Genomic DNA, 21,016 nt, shown 5'->3' on the forward strand with positions numbered 1-21,016 from the left:
AATAGATGAACTTCTGATTTTCTCTTTTCTGTCCAGGAGGTCATCCATTTCTCCTCTGGGCAGCCCTCCCTATTATATGTAATTGTTAGCCACTCCAAAGCAACATTGTTGAAACCACTTCCCCAGGTCTGGTTTGTATGCACTATGAAATTCACTGCTCCAGTGCACACGGGCCTGAAGGCATCCCGTCTCCTCCTCCCTCTTCTTTTCAAAGATACGCACAGCTATCACAACTGTCTAGAACAGAGGTTTACCCACATTCTTAAATGCGTATATTTTTATCTTATTTTATCTCAGGACTTTAAAAATGATCAGATAAAATGTATTCGCCGCTACTTATTGAATCTTAACAATCCATGTTTGAACCATGAACTGACCAATGATTTTGTCCAGTATGCTTTATTACTAATTATTCATTTAGGTAGAAACATCTCCTAAGAGACATGAGAGAGTACAAACTTTATCTATAATGTGTTGTGATGGGAAACTGAAAACATCTGGGTTTCCTCTCAATGCACAGCTTCCTTGAAACATTGCTGTGAAATATGACTTTAAAAACCTCACAGCGACCACTAAATATACCTGATATATAGAAGGGCATATGTATGTATACCTAATATATAGAAGGGTATGTGTATGTATATGCTGTTTTATTTTTACTTTCTATGGAAAGATGTCACAAATTTTCATCCACATTATGAAAACTAATGGATCAATATTGATCGTGTCACCCTAGGCTGACATCAGGGTTTCTGTGATGTCTGCCGCCTGGCCATTGTACTGCCATTCTAAATGATTCTAAGCTTCACGTATGAATTGAGAGTGCTCAGACAGCTCAAGGTGATGCAAATACATTTCATCGTCTATATCGGATGTCCTGGTGCTCTTGGCATTGATTACTTGCCACTGAGAATTTATTGAGTGCCTCCTGAATGCATAACATGTACACAATTCTAGATACTCTCACTCCTGCCTTTTTACAGTTGATTTCTAGTTTAGGGTGAGCCTAAAATAGAACTCATCTTTCTAGCTCACCTCCCTGGCTCTGAATGTCTGGGACTTGAGTGATGCTTAGACTCTTAGTATTTTCTATTTTATAATTTTAGAAAAAAATTTTCTCTTTCTGATTATTCATAACCAAGTCCACCCACCTTGGATGTGTATTTGCATTTTTAGTCTATGATCACTCATTTTTACTTCTAATCCTAACAGTCAGTTTATTGGGTTTTTTTTTTGTATTTTATCTGCCTTTTCAAGATGTCTTGAATTCCTTCTCCTTTTGGAATGAAGTTGTGAATTAGTTATTTGATAAAATATCTTTATATCTGAGAGAATAGGTTGGCTTATCTAAGACTAGTATCATATGATGAAAATTAAGTCTTAAAAGTTTTCTATATACACCCTCAAATACAAATGGTAACTATGTGAGATGATGAATGTGTGTTAAGTAACCTTATTGTGTTAATCACTTCACAGTATGTATGCATATCAAATCACATTATACATCTTAAACTTACACCATGTTATATGTCAATTATATTTCAATAAAGCTGGAAAAGTTGAATAAGAACATTTTAAAAAGAAAATTAGAATTATGTTGATTATTCTCTTAAATATAGCATAATTGCCAACTCTTACTGACTGAAGGCTTTCTCAATATATTTCCATTTATATAGTTACTTTTCTCTCACTTTTATTGTACTTTCTTATATTTATTCAGCATTTTCTTTGTCTTTATTTTTTATGGGGGCTACTGTGTGTCCATGCTTACACATTTTTTAAAGGCACTTTAATTGTTATCAATTATGCATGTACATAAAGAACTGAATAATTCTACTGTTCTACAATAAAAAGCATCAGCTCCTCATTCCTTCTTCACTGTTATTCCTCACTGTAACTCTTTTAATGTATTCCATTGGTATTTACTGCTATATCTTGCAACAGTCTGCATATACTGCTACTACTTAGTTTTATTTATCTATTTTTTTATTAGTTTTAGGCATTTTCTATTGACTTTCCATATGAAAGAACAAAGTTTAGCTTCCTGCCCTTCTCCTCAGCCTGTTTATGTATTTCTAACCCCTTTTCCTTCCAATATTAATAACAAACTTTTGATTAGATCAATATATTTAAATATATACATATTATTTTTCTATGAACACTTTTTATTGTTATGCCATGTAGTATATTATAGTTACTTTTCTTGCACAACTTCTTGTATTCTTATTAATTCTCTTGACGATATTTGTTTAGTTTTTTGTTTTTGTCATTCTTCCATGAAGTTTCTCTAGTTATGTAAATCTCCATCCCACTATACTGATATATATTAGCTGCTCTACCAATTTTATCCTTTTAATGATGCAGAGATAAATTTGTTTTATTTTACCACCTTTAATGAGATGCCTCCTTTCATCTCAGAACAATGCTAGAAAACATTAAGGTACTGTACAGTCGGTAAGGACTGTTGAAACTTTATAATAACACAAAAGTCTTGTGTAATATAATAATTATTTTAAGAGCCTTCCCCCCCCCCCCCCCCCTTGTAATCATGGATGGAGAAATACTTTGCCCGTATTCACTAGTTTTTACAGAGGGGGAATAGAAGTCCTATTTTATGGTCACTCGTTGCTCAGTTTCATGCCAGGGACTTTAGTTAACAAACTAATTATTCTTATTAAAAGGTAAAAATGTAAGATTTTAGTTCTGCTAAATGTCTGTCAAACTGTGCTGTTATTTATCCTCAGTGTGTCGTCGCTACCATAGCTTTTGGCATGGGCATTAATAAAGCTGACATTCGCAAAGTCATTCACTATGGTGCTCCTAAGGAAATGGAATCGTATTACCAGGAGATGGGCAGAGCCGGCCGTGATGGACTTCCGAGTTCTTGTCACTTGCTCTGGGCTCCAGCAGACATTGCCTTAAATAGGTAAAAACATGTATTGCTTTCATGCTTGCACATTTTTCTCTTTCCATTTAAGCTTTGAAAGCATTTGAGGCAGCATCCAAAATTTCAAGTAATGTATAATATTTTCAGTGCATTTAAACCGAAAGAAAACAGAGGACATCTAAGAACATCTGTGCTAAGTGCTGCCACCTGGAGGAGATGACCTATTTCAGCCGCCCCTTATTTAGTGTGAAGAAGGAACCTGTCAGGACTGGACAGGGATGTGGCGTAGGTTCCATGTGCTCTCCTGGCACTGTGTGGATGCGCTGGGCTTTTCTCCTCAGCTGCGCTCACGTTTTCATTTGTCCTCGGCCATTTACTTTCAGATACCATTCATTGCGTTACTGGTGTTGCACCCCATGCTACGGTGGTGCTTATCCCAGAGGAACCCTGCTCATCCCTGTGTGGATATCTTTCCTGCTGTTTCCTTTGTTAGTTCCGTGAGAGCACAACAGCTGTCCTTGACAGTGGGTGATAACCATGCTGCTCTGTACTGATAAGTATTTAAATATAGGAAAACCATCCTAGGTAAATACTAAACTGCTGGCACTTAAGTTCTGTGGAATTTATAGTGGAGAGGAAGACTTCACTTGCAGAAGTATGGGGGGGCAGAGTTTGCCCATTGATTCCCTCATGCACAGGGAAAAATTTCAGGAAACTTACATGTGGTCACTGAAGGGGGAAGAATATATTTTTTTAAAGCGAGAGGCAAATAGATAGACAGACTCCCACATGTGCAATACTCCATCCACTGAGCAGTCAGCCAGGACCAAGAATTTTCAAAATGCACCTCCATTTAGCTGAATAAATTGAGCTCCTGAATGCACACGTTTGCCCATTTCATTAGAATGATGAGAGTGCCGGTCCAATACAGTTTTAATTCATTCATCATTTAACAATGCTTTTTTTTTAGTGCCCACTCTGTTCCAAGCTGGGAATACAATGATAAACAAAAGCACATATGGCATGTTTTCATAGAGCTTGCAGTATACTGGGAATGGCAGATCTTAGTCACAGAATTATACAACTGTGGGTACATAGGATTCATTTTACTATTCTCTTTTTGTGTTGGAAAACTTCAATAACCAGACTTTTTTTTTAAAAGATCATGCATATGTGTAAAATTCCAATTGTGTTAAATGCTATGAAGGAAAGTTGCATTGAGTAGTGAGTGTATAATGGGGAGTTTGTTTACCAAGTTGAAAAGGTCAGGTAAGTCCTTTTCTAGGAAGTGATAGGGTAAATTGAGATCTGAAAGAAGAATTAGGGATTAATTAGGTAAAAATGTTTGCTATAAATTTTAAGCTCTTCCTCTTAAGAGTAGTCGTAGCTTTTGTTTCTTAACAGAGTCAATAAAACCATCTTCTTTAACAGAACAATTATTGTTTTCCATTTGATACCAGTGTCTATATGAAGTTTTTTAATTAATTTTTTTCTTCTTTTCCAAGTGAGAGGAGGTGAGATAGAAAGACTCCTGCATGCTCCCTGACTGGGATCTACCCAGCAACCCCCACCTGGGGCCAATGCTCTGCCCATCTGGGGCCATGCTCACAACTGAGCTATTTTTAGTGCCAGAGGTGGAGGCTTCAGGATGCCATCCTCAGTGCCCAGGCTGATGCACTATAAATAATTGACTCATGGCTGTGGGAGGAGAACAGAGAGAAAGAGAGAGAGGGGGATGGGGAGGAGTGGAGAAGCAGATGGGCACTTCTCCTGTGTGCCCTGACCGGGAATTGAACTCGGAATATCTACATGTCTGGCCGATGCTCTACCACTGAGCCAACTGACCAGGGGTAAAGTTTTTTATAAACTAAAATAATTGGGATAGGACACAGCTCTGCATGCTACTACTAAGCTTGAGATTGAATCAAACATAAGTTGATTCCTATCAGTTCTTATTTTATTTGGGCATTATGCTGGAGGTGTTAAAGACTTAGCTTGACTTTCATGTTGTAGCTTTGTGGGTTTGTCAATAGAGATAGTTTCTGTTTCTCTGGATCTCAAAAGATACTTTAAATGGTTTTCTCATTAAGATTTAACAGGAATTAACAGTGATTAGTAATTAAATGGCGGTGCTAGAAAACCCATACTTGAGTCTATAGTATAGATAGGTTGTTCTTTGTGTTCCTCCCAAAGGGAAATAAAACTAGGGTTAATCAGAATAAAAAAGAATTTAGTAAAGATTAAGGATGCATCTGTGTCCTACTTGTAATAAACCTATTAAAACAAACAATACGTTTTAGAATCGATGGAGTTGCTGGTTCTCAGCTGGAAAGGTCACTGTAACTCATAAACTGTTGAGAGTCTCTCCTACGCTAGAATCCTGAGAGAAGAAATTTTCCCAGTCATCACTGTGAATACGTCATTTTATGTTTCTTATTGCAGAAGCCATACCATTGGCAAGGGCTCAGTGTCTTCATTTGCTATTATTTTAAACAGTCAAACCCAGTAGTTAATTGGAATTTTTAAGGAAATAATTTGAAAATTAATCTCAATTTAATATATCTCCCACTGGCTCCAACTGATTCCTTTTCATGGCATTACTTTTAGAAATTTTATTCCTTTCCAACTTGTTTTTATTCTGTAGAATTTTATACTTAAATTATTGTAATAGTCCCAAAAGAAAAATAAATATTTATTCGACTTGATGTTGGAGACTTTGTTATTTTATTTTCTCACATTTGTTACGGGCACTGAGAAGATAGTTACATGTCGATCATCTGAACCAACTATAGGACAGGATCTAGTTCTTGTACTGTTGACATTTGTTTTCCTTGTTCTTTCTGAGGTGGAGGTGACCTAAACAAACAAACTAAAGCAACAAAGGGACTAATTTTGAGCCCATGATCTAGGAGTGAGAGTAGATGCTAACCTAGGAGCTAGAGCAGGGGTCCCCAAACTATGGCCCGCGGGCCACATGCGGCCCCCTGAGGCCATTTATCTGGCCCCCACCACACTTCTGGAAGGGGCACCTGTTTCATTGGTGGTCAGTGAGAGGAGCATAGTTCCCATTGAAATACTGGTCAGTTTGTTGATTTAAATTTACTTGTTTTTATTTTAAATATTGTATTTGTTCCCGTTTTGGTTTTTTACTTAAAAATAAGATATGTGCAGTGTGCATAGGGATTTGTTCATAGTTTTTTTTATACTCCAGCCCTCAAACGGTCTGAGGGACAGAGAACTGGCCCCCTATGTAAAAAGTTTGGGGACCCCTGAGCTAGAGTCAACAGTTGGAGGAGACTTTTCGGCAGTTACAGGTATACCTCATTTTATTGTACTTTGCTGCATTGCGATTCGCAGATGTTGCATTTTCTACAAAATTGAAGGCACGACCCTCCACCAGCAAAATGATTGTGACTTGCTTTATTGTGGTGGTCTTGGAACCGAACCCACAATATCTCCAGTTATGCCTGTACAGGGAAAGGTCCTAAGGGGAATCAAATAAGAATGTTTTTGAATAAAAGATTATTGTGTTCAGACTTTCCAAATTCCCTGTCAGTGTCATTCTTGAGAATTATACAGAGGTATTTTTATCAGTCAGAAGTTTGGATAGTCAAAATATGAGTGAGTGAGGTCCATTTTGATGGTAATCGGTACTTACCACGTAGATCTTATAGGTAAATCATTATTTTTTTTTGATATATCTGAAAAATATTCAACTAAGACTTCTAATTATTCTTAGAATTCTTGGAATGATCTGCATATCTGTTTGGGAGATTGTCATTATCTGATATCAATAGAATTTCTTCACAGAAGACTAGAATAAACAGGAGGAGTTATTGCAGCATTACTTTAAAAACACAAACAAACAAACGTATCTTTAAAGTTAGTTAAGCATTTTAGATAACTTTAATACTATGGAAAAACATATCAGTTATAGTTGTTTGAGGAAGGAACTTAATTCTGATAAACTGCTGTCCCGTAATGCCCCATAAAACAGAGAGTTTGAGAGGGCTGAGAACCTTCTGAAGAGCTGCTAGGGGTCGAGGCTCACATTTGGACCACGAGCCCCTTTCGGTATTCCTTACATAGATGCTTTTAGTTTCTCATAGAAAATAAAATAAAGAATAACCTCTTACTGAGAAAAGGTGAAAATTCATACATAGCAGAATGATTGCCTAAAAGCATGCAGCATATAAATTAAAATGAAAACCTTTAGGGTTTAGAAGAATGTTGTAAAGCCAGCTAAAAAAAGTGATGCTTGGACACAGGAAGAATTCTTTAAAAAATAATTACCTTAAAAAAAATCAGAGAAATGCTGGCCTCTTGTGAGGGACAGTGACTGAGAAGGGCACATAACTTTCTGGAATGATAGAAATGTTCTTTATGTTGATAGGCATGTGGAGTTATAGGTTATGAAAAATAAACTGTAGTAAGTAAATAAAAAGTAACAAAATCACTAATGTAATTTTCCGTATTCCTGTGATATTTTTAATTGACAGGCATCGCCTTAGTGAGATACGTAACGAAAACTTTCGATTATACAAATTAAAGATGATGGCAAAGATGAAAAAATATCTTTATTCCAGCGGATGCAGGAGACGGTATGTATTATTTATTTTATATCAATTCAATGCATCGATTTGTGGGTGGTGATCTTTTAAGAAGAAAGTTCTGCAAAATAATTAAAAGTATTTAGAAAGAATATTTTGTTGGTGTTGTGTCTGTGCTGAATTTTTAAGGCAGCTGTCTCTTTGCCTCAATAAAACGAAGCCAAGTAATGAGGTCCCAGGTGAATCAATTAATGTTGATTTCAGCTCATTGTTTCCAGCAATGAGTTTAACATATATGTGCTTGTTCTTTTATTTAATTTTAAATTTTCTCTTGGGTAGAATCATCTTGTCTCATTTTGAAGACAAACAACTACGGAAGGCCTCCTTGGGTATTACGGGGACTGAAAAATGCTGTGATAATTGCAAGTTCAGGTAAAGATTTCTTCTTCTAGATGGACTCTCTACAAGTCTTTGTTTCTCTTTCTTTGCAGGTACTTTTTCATTACATTTTTGTTGAATAACACGGATTTTTAAAACAAAACAATAATTTGATTAAATAGATAAAGCAAACAATATTAAAATGTTTTGTGTTATAAATAGACAAACCAATAAAGTGGAAAACCTAAATCTAAACATGCCAATAGTTCCATAAGTACAAGTGGTCTAAATACCAGTTAAAAGCAGACATTATTAAAATTGGTTTAAAAATATGACACAACGATATGGTGTCAATAAGAAATCTACTACAGGTACATAGGTGGGTTAAAAAAAAAAAGAATAAAAACTAATACCATGAAAGACTAATAAAAGCTGGAGTTATTATTATTATTTTTTAATATTATTAAAATAATGTTTTATTTTATTGATTTTTAGAGAGAGAGAGAGAGAGAGGGGAGAGAGAAGAGGGGGAGGAGCAGGAGGCATCAACTCCCATATGTGCCTTGACCAGGCAAGCCCAAGGTTTCAAACTGGCAACCTCAGTGTTCCAGGTTGATGCTTTATCCCACTGCGCCACCACAGGTCAGGCCTGGAGTTATTTTTATATCAGACAATGGAGAATTTTGGAGAAAGAATGTTACCAGAAATATACTGCTCTGGCCCTGGCCGGTTGGCTCAGTGGTAGAGCGTCAGCCTGGCGTGCAGGAGTCCTGGGTTTGATTCCCAGCCAGGGCACACAGGAGAAGCGCCCATCTGTTTCTCCACCCCTCCCCCTCTCCTTCCTTTCTGTCTCTCTCTTCCCCTCCCACAGCCAAGGCTCCATTGGAGCAAAGTTGGCCTGGGCGCTGGGGATGGCTCCATGGCCTCTGCCCCAGGCGCTAGAGTAGCTCTGGTCGCAACAGAGTGACGCCCCGGATGGGCAGAGCATCGCCCCCTGGTGGGCATGCTGGGTGGATCCCGGGTGGGCGCATGCGGGAGTCTGACTGCCTCTCTGTTTCTGGCTTCGGAAAAATACAAAAGAAAAAAAAAAAAAAAGAGGAATATACTGCTCACAAAAATTAGGGGATATTTCAAAATGATTATGAAGCGATAAAAAAAGAAACATTTGATTTCTTTAAAAATTATTTAACAATAACATCAGAAAAGCAAACGACAAGTCAAAGAAAGTCGTTCAATTACACAAATGAGATGCAAAACCAACTTTTATTTCATTGGTGAAAATGCATTAGACAAAAGGCTGGAAGTACTGGAGTATCTGCACGTTCCCTGATCCCCTAGTTTTTGTGAACAGTGTAAATAAAGATATTACATGATGATCAAAGGGCCAGTTTACCAATGTATCAGTCAGGGTTTGTCAGAGAAACACATCGTCCACCCCCCACACACCCACTCACACACACTGGAAGAGAGACAGTTTAAGGAATTAGCTCATACAGTTTTAGGGGTTGGCAGGCAGGCCAGGAAATTGGGCCAGACTTCCTTGTTAATGATCTGGAGCAGGGGTCCCCAAACTTTTTACACAGGGGGCCAGTTCACGGTCCCTCAGACCACTGAAGGGCCGCCACATGCAGTGCTCCTCTCACTGACCACCAGTGAAAGAGGTGCCCCTTCCTGAAGTGCGGCAGGGGGCTGGATAAATGGCCTCAGGGGGCTGCATGCGGCCCGCGGGCCATAGTTTGGGGACACCTGATTCTGGAGTCACACAATTCCTTGCTCTCCAGCAACCCTCAGTTTCTGGTCTTTTAAGGCCTTCTATCTGATTGGCTGAGAGCCCCTCACATTCTCAAGGGTAGTCTCCTTTACTCAAACCAACTGATTGTAAATATTAGTGATATCTACAAAATACCTTTGAAGCAACATCTACATTCATGTTTGTCCAAAAAACTGGGTACCAGAGCCTAGCCAAGTTGACATATACAGTTGACTATCATATCTAAAAACATAATCTCAAGAACTGACAGAATTGAAAAGACAAATAGAGAAACCCATAATTACAGTTGGTGATTTCTATATCTTCTCAAAGTAATTAATAGAACTAGTAGACAAAATCAGTAAGAAGATAGAAATGAATAGGACTGTCAACAGACAGGATCTAATTAGCTGTTGTAGAACACTCCACCCAACAGCAGAATACATTCTTTTCAGACGCAGATGGAACATTCACATAGACCATATTCTGAGTCAAAAAACAAACCTGTACACATTTAAGAGAATTGTACTCATACACAGTATGTTTTCTGGCTATAATGGAATGAAACTATTAATCAGTAACATAAAGATAACAGAAAAGTCTCCAAACACTTGGAAATTAAATGACATACTACTAAATAATTCATAAATCAAAGAGGAATTCTCAGGGTAATTTGTGAAGTATTTGAACTGAATGAAATGAAAATATAAAATATATGGCATGCAGCTAAAGCAGTACTGAGAGCGAAATTTAGAGCATTCAGTACTTATAATAGAAGAAAAGTTAACAATCAGTCATTAAGCTTCCCCTGAAGAAGCAAATAAAAGGAAGCTAAAAGGAAGCAGAAGGAAGAAATAGGAAAGATAAGAATGTAAGTCAATGAAATAGAAAACAGAAAAACAACAGAGAAAACTAGTGATTTCCAAACCCCATTCTTGGAAAAGGCCAATAATATTGATAGAACTTTTAACAAACAAATAAAGGAGACATGTATTACCAATATCAGAATGAAAGAAATTTCACTAGAGACCCAAAAGACATTAAAAGATAATAAGGAAACACTATGAATAACTCAGTGTATGTACATTTAATAATTTAGGCGAAATGGAGTGATTCCTGATAACCTCAAGCTAACGAAACTTACCCATAGTGAGAAAAATAAGTGGAATAATAGTATAACTGTTAAAGAAAGTGCATCCTTATTAGAAATTTCTGAAAATAAATTCCCTAGCCCAGATGGTTTCAACAGCAAATTATACCAACATTTACAAGAAGAAATAATTCCATTTGTGATCAGTGATTGTCTGAGGTTCAAGGGAGGGGGAAGGCATGATTACAAAGGAATAGCACAAGAGAGTATTCTGCAGTGATACAATTGTGTGTCCTGATTGTGGCCATGGTAACTGTTGTGTGAGTGGTTAGATGAGTACATTTGACTCCATGGATGTGTTTACATTTGTGAAACTTGACACACACACAGATGTACAGTCAATTTCACTTTATATGAATTTAAAAAATAGGGTAAAAACAAGTGGTACCTAATTGAATTAACTGTATAGCTAGGTGTGGTAGCTGTATTACTGTTAGACAAAGGAAGCATTATTAAGGATGGAGATGTTCTCTCTGCAGTGAAAAATGGGTTCTTCACCAAGGGAACAGATTTGTGCTCTGTATCTTAAAAAAATAACAAAAATACCTCTACAAATGTATAAAGCAAAAATTGATAGCTGGAAAAAGTAAAAAAATCCACCACCAAAGTAGAATAATTTGATATAAGTTTTTAGTTATTGGCAGGTTAAGCAATCAAAAAAGTTAGTAAGCTATTGAAAATTTGGTCAACATAGAAACAAATTTCTTATACCAAGCAATTATAACAAGGGATCTCCTTTTTCTTTATGCCTACATAGCTCATGATAATACCTGTATTGCTCCTGAGGCTGGTTCAGTCTCGGTTCTGTCCAGAATCCTAAGGCCTGAGTGATTTAACCTTTCAGTATACCTGTTATCCATTTGCAGCACAGGGGTTGGGAAGCGCTGAATTAGAAACTGCACTTCTTACACGTACATGGAATATTTATAAAAACTGACTGTATTAGAGCACGGGTTGGCAGACTGTAGACGTGGACCAAACCTGCTGCCTGTTTTTGTGACTGCAGTTTTCTTGGGACACAGCCACACCCTTTGTTTTATGTATAATTTGCAGAGTGAGCTGAGTGGCTGGATACAGAGACGCTATGGCTCACCAAATCTAAACTGTTTACTTCTGACTCTTTATAAAATGGTCTTCTGACCCCCGTACTAGACTGTAGCATGTCTCAAAATTCTTCAATGTGCTGTAATCAAATACACCACATTTTTCTCCAGAATGAAGTTGATCTAGAAGTAGAATAAAGATAAGCAAATTCTCATTCACTTGAAGATTGAAAACCATACTTTAAAATAACCCATTGATTGGCCCAGGCTGGGTAGTTCAGTTGGTTGGAGCATTGTTCCAATATGCCAAGGTTAAGGGTTCTCTCCCCCCAGTCAGGCAACATACGAGAGTCAAACAATGAATGCATAAACAAGTGGAATAACAAACCAATGTTTCTCTCTCTCTTTCTCAAATCAATAAATAAAAATTTAAAAACTAATTGGCCAAAGAAAATATTAAACTGGAAATGAAAACACCTTTTAAACTTAGTGATAATTATAATAATATACATGAAAACTTGTAAGACTCAGCATAGGTAGTATTATTTGGGACTTTAAATACTTATATTAGAAAAGAAAATTAATGAAACATGTATCTCACAAAAGAAGTTAGGAGAATAAACCTAAACATAGTCTTTTTTTCCCTAAACATATTATATCTGGAATATATTCTAATTGCTATTTCAAAGATAGTTATTATAAAGAAAACAATTGAATTAGGTAGTTAAACAGTATTAGTTGATTTTCCTTAAGGAATCCTTTTGTTTTCAACTTTCTCTAAAGGATTCACATTTGTATTAATGATCATTTCAAATCCACCTGAAGGATGGTTTAGGAATTTAACTTCTAAAAAGAACTTAAATGGCCTGACCAGATGGTGGTGCAGTGGATAGAGCATTGCCCTGGGATGCTGACGACCCGGGTTCGAAATCCTGAGTTTGCTGACTTGAGCACCAGTTCATCTGACTTGAACACAGGCTCACCAGCTTGAGTGCAGGGTTACTGGTTTGAGTGTGGGGTCATAGACATGAACCCATGGTTCCTGGCTTAAGCCCAGGATTGCCGTCTTAAGCAACGAGTCACTGGCTCTGCTTGAGCCCCTGGTCAAGTCACCTATGAGAAGCAATCAATGAGCAACTAAAGTGATGCAACTAAGAGTTGATGCTCCTCATCACTCTCCCTTCCGTTTCTTTTTCTTTTTTCTTTTTTTTTTTCTTCTTCTTCTTTTCCAAGTGAGAGGAGGGGAAATAGAGAGAAAGACTTCAGCATGTGCCTGGACCAGGATTCACCTGGCAACCCCTGTCTGGGGTCAATGCTCTGCCCATCTGGGGTCATACTCGCAACGGAGCTATTTTTAGTGCCTGAGGTGGAGGCTCCACTGAGCCATACTCAGTGCACAGGGCTGATGTGCTCTAACCAATTGAGCCATGTCTGCAAAAGGGGGGGGGGAGAGAGGAAGGGGAAAGGTGGGAAAGTAGATGGTTGCTTCTCCTGTGTACCCTGACCAGATGGAACCTGGGATATTCACACTCTGGCTGACACTCTACCACTGAGTCAACTGGCCAGGACCTCTTCCTTCCTTTCTATCTGCCTCTCTCTCTTTCTCACTTAAAAAGTACAAAAAAATAAAAAGGATTTAAATGAAAAGTTTAGAATCTCTGTGTCATATTTTACAGTCATTAGTTTCAAATAAAAATATATTGCATAGGATATTTGTTTTTAAGTTAAAAACTTTTTTTTGGCACTAAACCTTTTGTTCCACCAAAACCTAATGCAGAAGTCCAATATTTATATGGTCAGTAACGTGAGCTCTTAGAGTTATAATTGCACTCTGATGGCTTGAACGTCTTCCTCTTCTTCTGTCTTTGGTCGGAGGTTCCTCCTGTGAAACTTGGCTTCTAGGGCACTAGGGTTGAGAACCATCAGCATAACATACCTGTGATGCTATATTATGGTTTTTATTTCATGTTTTATATACTTCACATGCTCTTGGCTATTATCAACTTTGTAGCTTCTGAAGCAGTTGGCACATTTGAGATATTTTTTTTATTTGGCTAATTATTATACTAAGTGTTTTTATTTCTGAAGGTACATGCTTTAGCTAAGCTTTTAACATTATTATCTTTATTTAGATTAGGTCATTGCTTTTCCATTGATGACTCAGAAGATCCATCACAGGACTTTGGCCCGCAAGCATTCCAGTTGTTATCTGCTGTGAACATCTTAGGAGAAACGTTTGGAATTGGGGTTCCAATTTTATTTCTGCAGGGATCGGTAAGTATGTCTGTGAATCATCTTCATAGTTCTTTTATTCCTGTTACTCTTTTCTTCAGAGGTTTGCTGTATTACGAGTTATTAGAAACTGAGAATCATATTAAGTTCCAGTTAAGGACTACATTCATTACTTTTGACAAAAACTGTGTGTATCACATCTACTGGTGTTTTTATATGTCAAGCTGATGTGCAGCTCTAAACCTCAGTCTGGTAGCAAGTTTATTCCATTGCAGTTGGATAATCCCTAGACTGGTTTTTCTTAGGATAATTGCATTGTGTCAGGGGACAAGTAGAACAAAATTGTATCTTTTGGTGTCCTGGAAAGTAATAAATTCTTTGAGTAAAACTTTCATCTCAGTGATTATTGGTAAACACAATATTTGGCAATATATTTTTTCTTTCCTTCTATTCTGTTTCTTATCAGAAGTATTTAGAATTCCAAGAAAGTTTTTTTTTGTTTTGTTTTTTTGTTTCACTAATAGTTAATTCTGCTACTTTTTTGAGTGATTAATGTGCCACTGTTATGCTGACAGTTGCATGTAAATAAGTCACGACCCATACAGTTAAAGAGCTTTTACTATATTTTTTCTTTATATGCTTTATTACTGATGTAGAAGCCTGTAATTCAAACCCAAGTATTATATATTGATATTAGTTGAATAAATCAAAAGCGGGATAGAATCCTTAGCAAATACGTGTATTTATTAAAATGTATTTAAAAGTAAAGATTAATATTCTCACTTTGTATGTAGAATTTAAAAAATAATTTAGGTATGTATTTATTTGTTAAATACTTGAATGCTTCATGCAAATACTTCTTTTATTTTGCTTTGGGTTTTCATTTTGCTTTGAAAGGAACATATTAACTTAAATATTTTTAATGAAATATATTGAAAACATGTTAACTTTTGGGTACTGATGTTTTTAGATTCTGAGTGGAGTTAAAAACTTGTTTTTAAATCACAAGGTAGACTAGAAATAAAATAATAGTGTTGACTAAGGAACTTGGTGTTAGTGGTATGAGTTCTATTTTTTTAATAAAATGAATTTAAGTTGCAAGGGATAGATTAAATACAATTGAGGTCTATGAAAATTTCTTTTGTCTCTGTCATCTTTAAAACCTGTGTATCCCAGTTGAATGTATAATTTATAAAAATTATCCTTGTTTTAATTTGGTATAACCCAGTAGTATCCAGTATCAACAAAGAAGTGTAAGCAGGCTCTGAGACAAACTTGAACTGGTCACAAGAGGGATCAGATTTCACCTATTATTTGAAAACCAAGTCAGACAGCTCATACTGACAGTCTCTTCTGGGAGTCCTCAAATTAAGAAGTTTAGTCTTTTTGAAATTTTATACTACCCTTGCTAGATAAAGGTGTAAAACTTTTTAAAAAATACACTTAATGAAAATTTGTAGACATTTACTACAGTGAAAATAAGGCAAGTTTTCCCCCTTCCATTTTAGTAATCTTGGTATCTACTAGGATATCATTTTAAAATTTACAATTTCTTTGGGAATTTAGTATATCATCCACCTTAACTAATTAAAGCAAAATTAATATCTTTGTAGATAATTTTGATCTGTAAGATGATAAATAATCATAAATGGGGTACTCCTAGAGTTGATTTGAAGAGGTAATATTTGTATGTAATTATATGTATAACAAATACAATGTCAGCAGCGCGTGGTTTTTCTCTCTTAACACAGGAGTTTTCTAAATAGTAGAAGTGATTATGCAGCCCATCCAGGTATTTGTGAATGGAATTTAAAATTTTGTTTTTGAAGCACAAGTTTAGTTAGACATTATGTTGTAGAAATGTTGCCTCAGGAACTTTGTTTAGCTGTCTAGTCAGCTCACCACATAAATATCTGGAAACATCTTGAGTAACAAAGTGATAAGATATACAGGTGTCTTAATTTTGTAGATGAGAAAACAGAAACAGTCATTATTTTGCCTTACTTGGAGATTAAGTGAAGCCCCTTTCCTGATCACAGTATGAAAGTACTAAACTTTATTATGTTCCAGAATCAGATAGCATTTGATGAAAGATGGTTTGACTGTAGATGGCCATTGAAAAACTATTGGTAGTTTTACTCACCCTTTGTAATTATCAAACTGTCTAACATTTAATTTTCTGGACAAACTATTTCTTCTGATTGAATTATATTCCTAGAGATGATTATTGTTTTTTTTGTTTGTTTGTTTTATTTTGTACATAAAATAATAGCTCCAGAAATGACTTTCTTAAAGCCTGAAGTGACAGCTGTGAGCTTTTTTGGCCTGTAGGAACTGGAAAAGAGGCAAAAAAAAATTTTAGTAAAATTTTTCATGTATTGAAGAACATAGGGATTTAAAACTTCTTGACTTAGAGTTTTTAACTACTTTTCTCATTTGTTGTTAGACGTGTTTTTGTATAGGATACTATACTACTGTTTTGTGGAGAATCTTCCATACTAGAGACTTGTCATCTAGTATGGAAGTTGTCACTTGGGAAGAAATAAGTATAGTATAGCAGAAAAAGAGATAAGGGACAGGAATAGACATAGAGCTGTATTTAAGCCCTGAAGACAGAGTGCTTGCTAATAGCTGGGAAATTAGAGAAATACGTCTTTGTGAAGGCATCCCTGCAGCTTTCTGTTTTGTGGGCAATAAATACAGTCGTAGCCATAGATGTTGGCATTCAGAGACAGAAGGACAGAAGAAGGGTGGAGAGGGGGCAGTGTGGATAACCAGCAGAAAGTGACCACAAAAAGCATTTGTGATTTTTAAAGAAGTTAATTTGGAGAAGTGGCAAGCTAGTTTATTTTTGTGGCATAAAGATTTTTCTTACCAGATAGTGATACTTTGAGTTGTGTGCTCTAGTTAGTCAATTGCCTTGATTCTAACACTCGTCCTTCAGTTATTAGCTTTACATAGTTCTCCATATGCCAGTTTGGGGCCCTTTATTTTCCCAAGCTGATTTTTAAAGGAGAAGAGTGAAATAATAATTTCCTTTTTTGAATATGTCCCATAAAAGTATAGACACTTAGAGCAAAAAAGCTATTTAATCTTAAGACCTTACTTTATAGTGGTTGAGTCCAAGAAACTTAAATGACCTGTCCTAGATCATACTGTTACTTTGTGCCTGAATCAAGATGAGTAAGCTGCATTCCTGGCAACTGTTCTAGCGTTGTGTTCTATTTATTATGTGGTTCACGTGCAGTTTAAAATTTTATTTTTGATTGAATGATCTAAAGATGCTAGAATGAAAATTTGTGATTGGTAAGGGATATGTGTATAAACGGTGCCCTCCTGAAAAATCAATGCCCAGATCTCGATAGCAGTTTTCTGTGCATGGCGATTGCCATGGAAACAAGGTATTCACACAGTACACAGTATTCACAATAATTATTGATTATGAGGGAGAGGGACTGATTAGTCCTACTGATTCGAAAAAAAAATCTCATTGCTTCCTACTAGTAAATGTGTTTCACTTCAGGTTCAGGTTGGGTTTTTTTTCTGCTTATTAAAGAAAGGGCTAGAGGAATAATGTTCGTGTCCAGATTGCTAATAAATACTAGGTTAGGAAACTTAATGCCTATTGTGTTATTGGTTCTCAAACAATAGAATCTCCTACTACAAAAGTAAGTGCTGGCAGATGTAGTGTGCCATTATAAGTATTCCAGGGCAAGCTAACTAGATGCTAAGTCATGGTTTTTGCTTTTAGATTAAGAAATTCAGGTTGAGTTAAAGGATCAACTATTAACTAATAAAAATAAAGTTAATTTTATTCAGTTAGGCTCTGTCCTGGTTTCTCACTATTCACACGTCCCCAAGAGATAGAAACTATTATTATATTTGTATAACAGATCAGGAAATAGAAGCACAGATAAGTTAAGTAACTCTCCCAGAGTCAAAAAGCTAGTAAGTACTTGAACCCAGGTAGTCTTGCTGTGCTAACTACAATCAATGTATATGCAAATGTCTGTGTCTGTGTGCATGTTTGTGTATTAGTATATGTGTGAGTGCAGGGTATAGTAATAAAAGATTAGAGCTACTTGTGGAGCCTCTGTTCTAGTCCTAGTTCCAGGACCTTAGCCTACCACTGAATATCTTTGAGCCTCTGATTATTTATTAGCACATGAGTAAAAAATGACTAAGTAGGTCAAAGAGTTCCAATGTTTCTTCTAGCTCTGATACTTTGTTATGTTTGTTTTTAAACATTCTACTTAAAGTGACTCAATAGGTAGGGATTGCTAACAAGGTAAACGGTGCTGTGTTGTACTTGGGCATTTTTATTTCTATACATGTTGTTTTAATAAAATTTTTGTAAATATAATCATCATGATACTAAAACTTATTACTTAGCTATTTTAATAAAAACATTTTAAAAACATTTTTACGATTTAATAGAACACATGTTACAGACTCTATTAACTAAACTTATTGGAATCCCATGTTTTAAGCTCAGTATCAAGACTGATATATCTCTGATGAGAATTTATCCCAATCTAATCTGATTTCAACCTGGATTTCCTTTGTGTAGGGGTTGGCTTTATTTAGGGTATTTTACTTGTATTCACATTTTTAACATTCCAAAATTATGAAGTGTAACTGTCACATTCTTATCAATTGAATAAAACCAATGCATTCATGATAGTCTTTCCCCCATTTATTTATTTATTCATTCATTCATTTTAAATTGTATTTATTGGGGTAACACTAGTTAATATAATTATACAGGTTTTAGGTACTCAGGTTTACAACACATCTCTGTACTCTGTATTGTGTGATCACCTACCCAAAGTCTTCATCCATCACCATTTATCCTTCCTATACCCTCCTCCACCTCTTTACCCCCTCACTCCACCCCCAGTAATTACCATACTATTGTTTGTGTCCATGAGTTTTTTCTCTTTTTTGCTCAGTCCTTGCACCCCCCGCACCAAGCCTTCCCACCCCAACAGATGTCAGCCTGCTCTCTATCTATGACTCTGTCTCTATTTTGCTTGTTAGTTAATTTTGTTCGTTAGATTCCACATATAAGTGAAATCATATGGTCCTTGTCTTTGTCTGGCTTATTTCACTTAGTAGAATGCTCTCCAGTTCCATCCCATGATAGTCTTATAGTGCCTGAGTTATGTCTGCTGAACTCAACCTATAAATTTATTTGATTTGATCCCTGGATTTTTATATGCATTGATTGTTAAACCTACATTAGAGTACAGATAAAATGTAAAAATGTTGAGTGACAGGCTGTACCTGTTTCTGAAATTTCAGACTGTATTTTATATTAAAATATTTAGAACACAGTAACCTCTTGATGTGGTCAAGGGATTAATGTTTTTGAAATATGAATATAATCTAAAATATAGTATTTATATTAGGTAGGAAGCTCATAGTCACTCTTTAAACAGAAAGGTATTAAATGGCTTATAGTATTGTTGTGACTGTACTATAAAATAGTCCACCATGAGCTGCTGCATCTTCTCAATTTTGGAAGCTGCCAGTACAGTACCTGACCTCATACTGCATCGTATAGGGAGCTGTGACAATCAGGTTCTACGTCTGCTTGCTCTGGGAACACCCCGAACCTGCTGTAATCTGTGTCAACAAAGTGGATTCTTCCTGTTACTTAGGAAGCTAGCAGTTGTGTGCTGGATTCTTTACTAACGCTTTCTTGTTGAAAGCAAACAGTTCCACAATCATGCACCTGCAAATCCAGCAGAGTCACCACCTTGCCTCACTTTCTGCTTCGAGATTCCACATAAATGTCTCTGATTAGTGGAATTTAAATTATATGCAGATTTTTAGATGAAAGGGAGTTTGGGAAGTAGTGTGAGTAACTTCCCAGATTCTGTGGTAGAAGTTAGGGTGGATGAAGGTTAGAATGACCCTTGAATTACAATCAGCCATATTCACCACAAATACATTAGATAAGAGCAATTTTCCATAAAGCCCTAAGTTAATAGACTACTATATACATTTGAAAACGGTATTTAAATGTGTAGGATGAATGAAAGAGGTAGTAAGAGGGCAAAGTAAATGGAAAAGCACTTTATAGAAAGTGGAGGTGGGGCAAGGCATCTTCACTAGAAGACAAGAGAATTGCATATAACAGGCAGGCTTCCCCTACATTTCTAGAACTTGATGACTATGAAGAGTCTTCCATTGAAATCCCCTCTTCACTTAGGACAAACCATCTCGAAAGCAGCACCTATTTAGTATGCACCTGCTTTTCCTGGTATATGTGACTGAAGCAACTAACTGAGAAATGATTCAGTGAGCTCTGCGGGGTAGTAGGCACAAAAGCACAGCAGTGCAGCCATTCAGTGGAAACTGAGTTGTTGCACTGCACTCATTGATTACTAGCTAGTGAGTCCCATTGTTTCTAACGCCCCTGCTTCCGGTCTAGAGTTGTAGATTGTGATCACTGTTTCCAAACAAAATGTGTATCTGTTCGTAAAAGGTCTTTATAGCAAAGGTTAAATATTTCAAACGTATCCAAACCTGTACATGGAGAAAAGCATTTGCATTACGAGTGAAATATCCTGCTGTTATGTTTAAGACACAAAAGGAACACTATTTTGATTCTATATTTATTTGTGACAAGTATTTAGAGCAAGTAGGATGGATAAAAATTTGGTAGATTTTTAAAGCTGAAATTTAGTGTTAAATACAAAACAATGAACCATTTTGTATTTTATTTGGCCTGTTTCAATAAATGAGCATATTTAGATGCTGGTTTTTATTCCTGATTGCAGAGTTCGCAGCGTATTCCAGATAAATATCGCAGTCACAGATTATTTGGCGCTGGCAAGGATAAAAAACGGTGCTGGTGGAAGGCTCTGTCCCATCTTCTCATGACTGAGGGATTCTTGACGGAAGTTAGTGGGCATAACAGATTTGCAAAGATTTGCACGCTTACACAAAAGGTAAACAATGTAGACATCTACATTTTTGATTAATTTTTCTCACTATGCATTCATTAAAAGATTCTTC

General features: G+C 36.2%; 1 protein-coding gene across 5 annotated transcripts in view; it reads left to right on the forward strand.

Annotated features, from left to right (window-relative positions):
* The window catches only part of WRN (WRN RecQ like helicase), a 142,085-nt gene that overhangs the window by 77,229 nt on the left and 43,840 nt on the right, over positions 1–21,016 (forward strand). For all 5 annotated transcript variants that reach the window (XM_066380290.1, XM_066380291.1, XM_066380292.1 and 2 more), the window contains exons 20-24: positions 2,745–2,926; positions 7,387–7,488; positions 7,777–7,869; positions 13,891–14,032; positions 20,779–20,949. In XM_066380290.1, the coding sequence (XP_066236387.1) occupies positions 2,745–2,926; positions 7,387–7,488; positions 7,777–7,869; positions 13,891–14,032; positions 20,779–20,949 (690 nt within the window). The remainder of the gene's footprint in view (positions 1–2,744; positions 2,927–7,386; positions 7,489–7,776; positions 7,870–13,890; positions 14,033–20,778; positions 20,950–21,016) is intronic.

The sequence above is a fragment of the Saccopteryx leptura genome, chromosome 4 (assembly GCF_036850995.1).
Source record: "Saccopteryx leptura isolate mSacLep1 chromosome 4, mSacLep1_pri_phased_curated, whole genome shotgun sequence".
In the NCBI taxonomy this organism is placed as follows: Eukaryota; Metazoa; Chordata; class Mammalia; order Chiroptera; family Emballonuridae; genus Saccopteryx; species Saccopteryx leptura.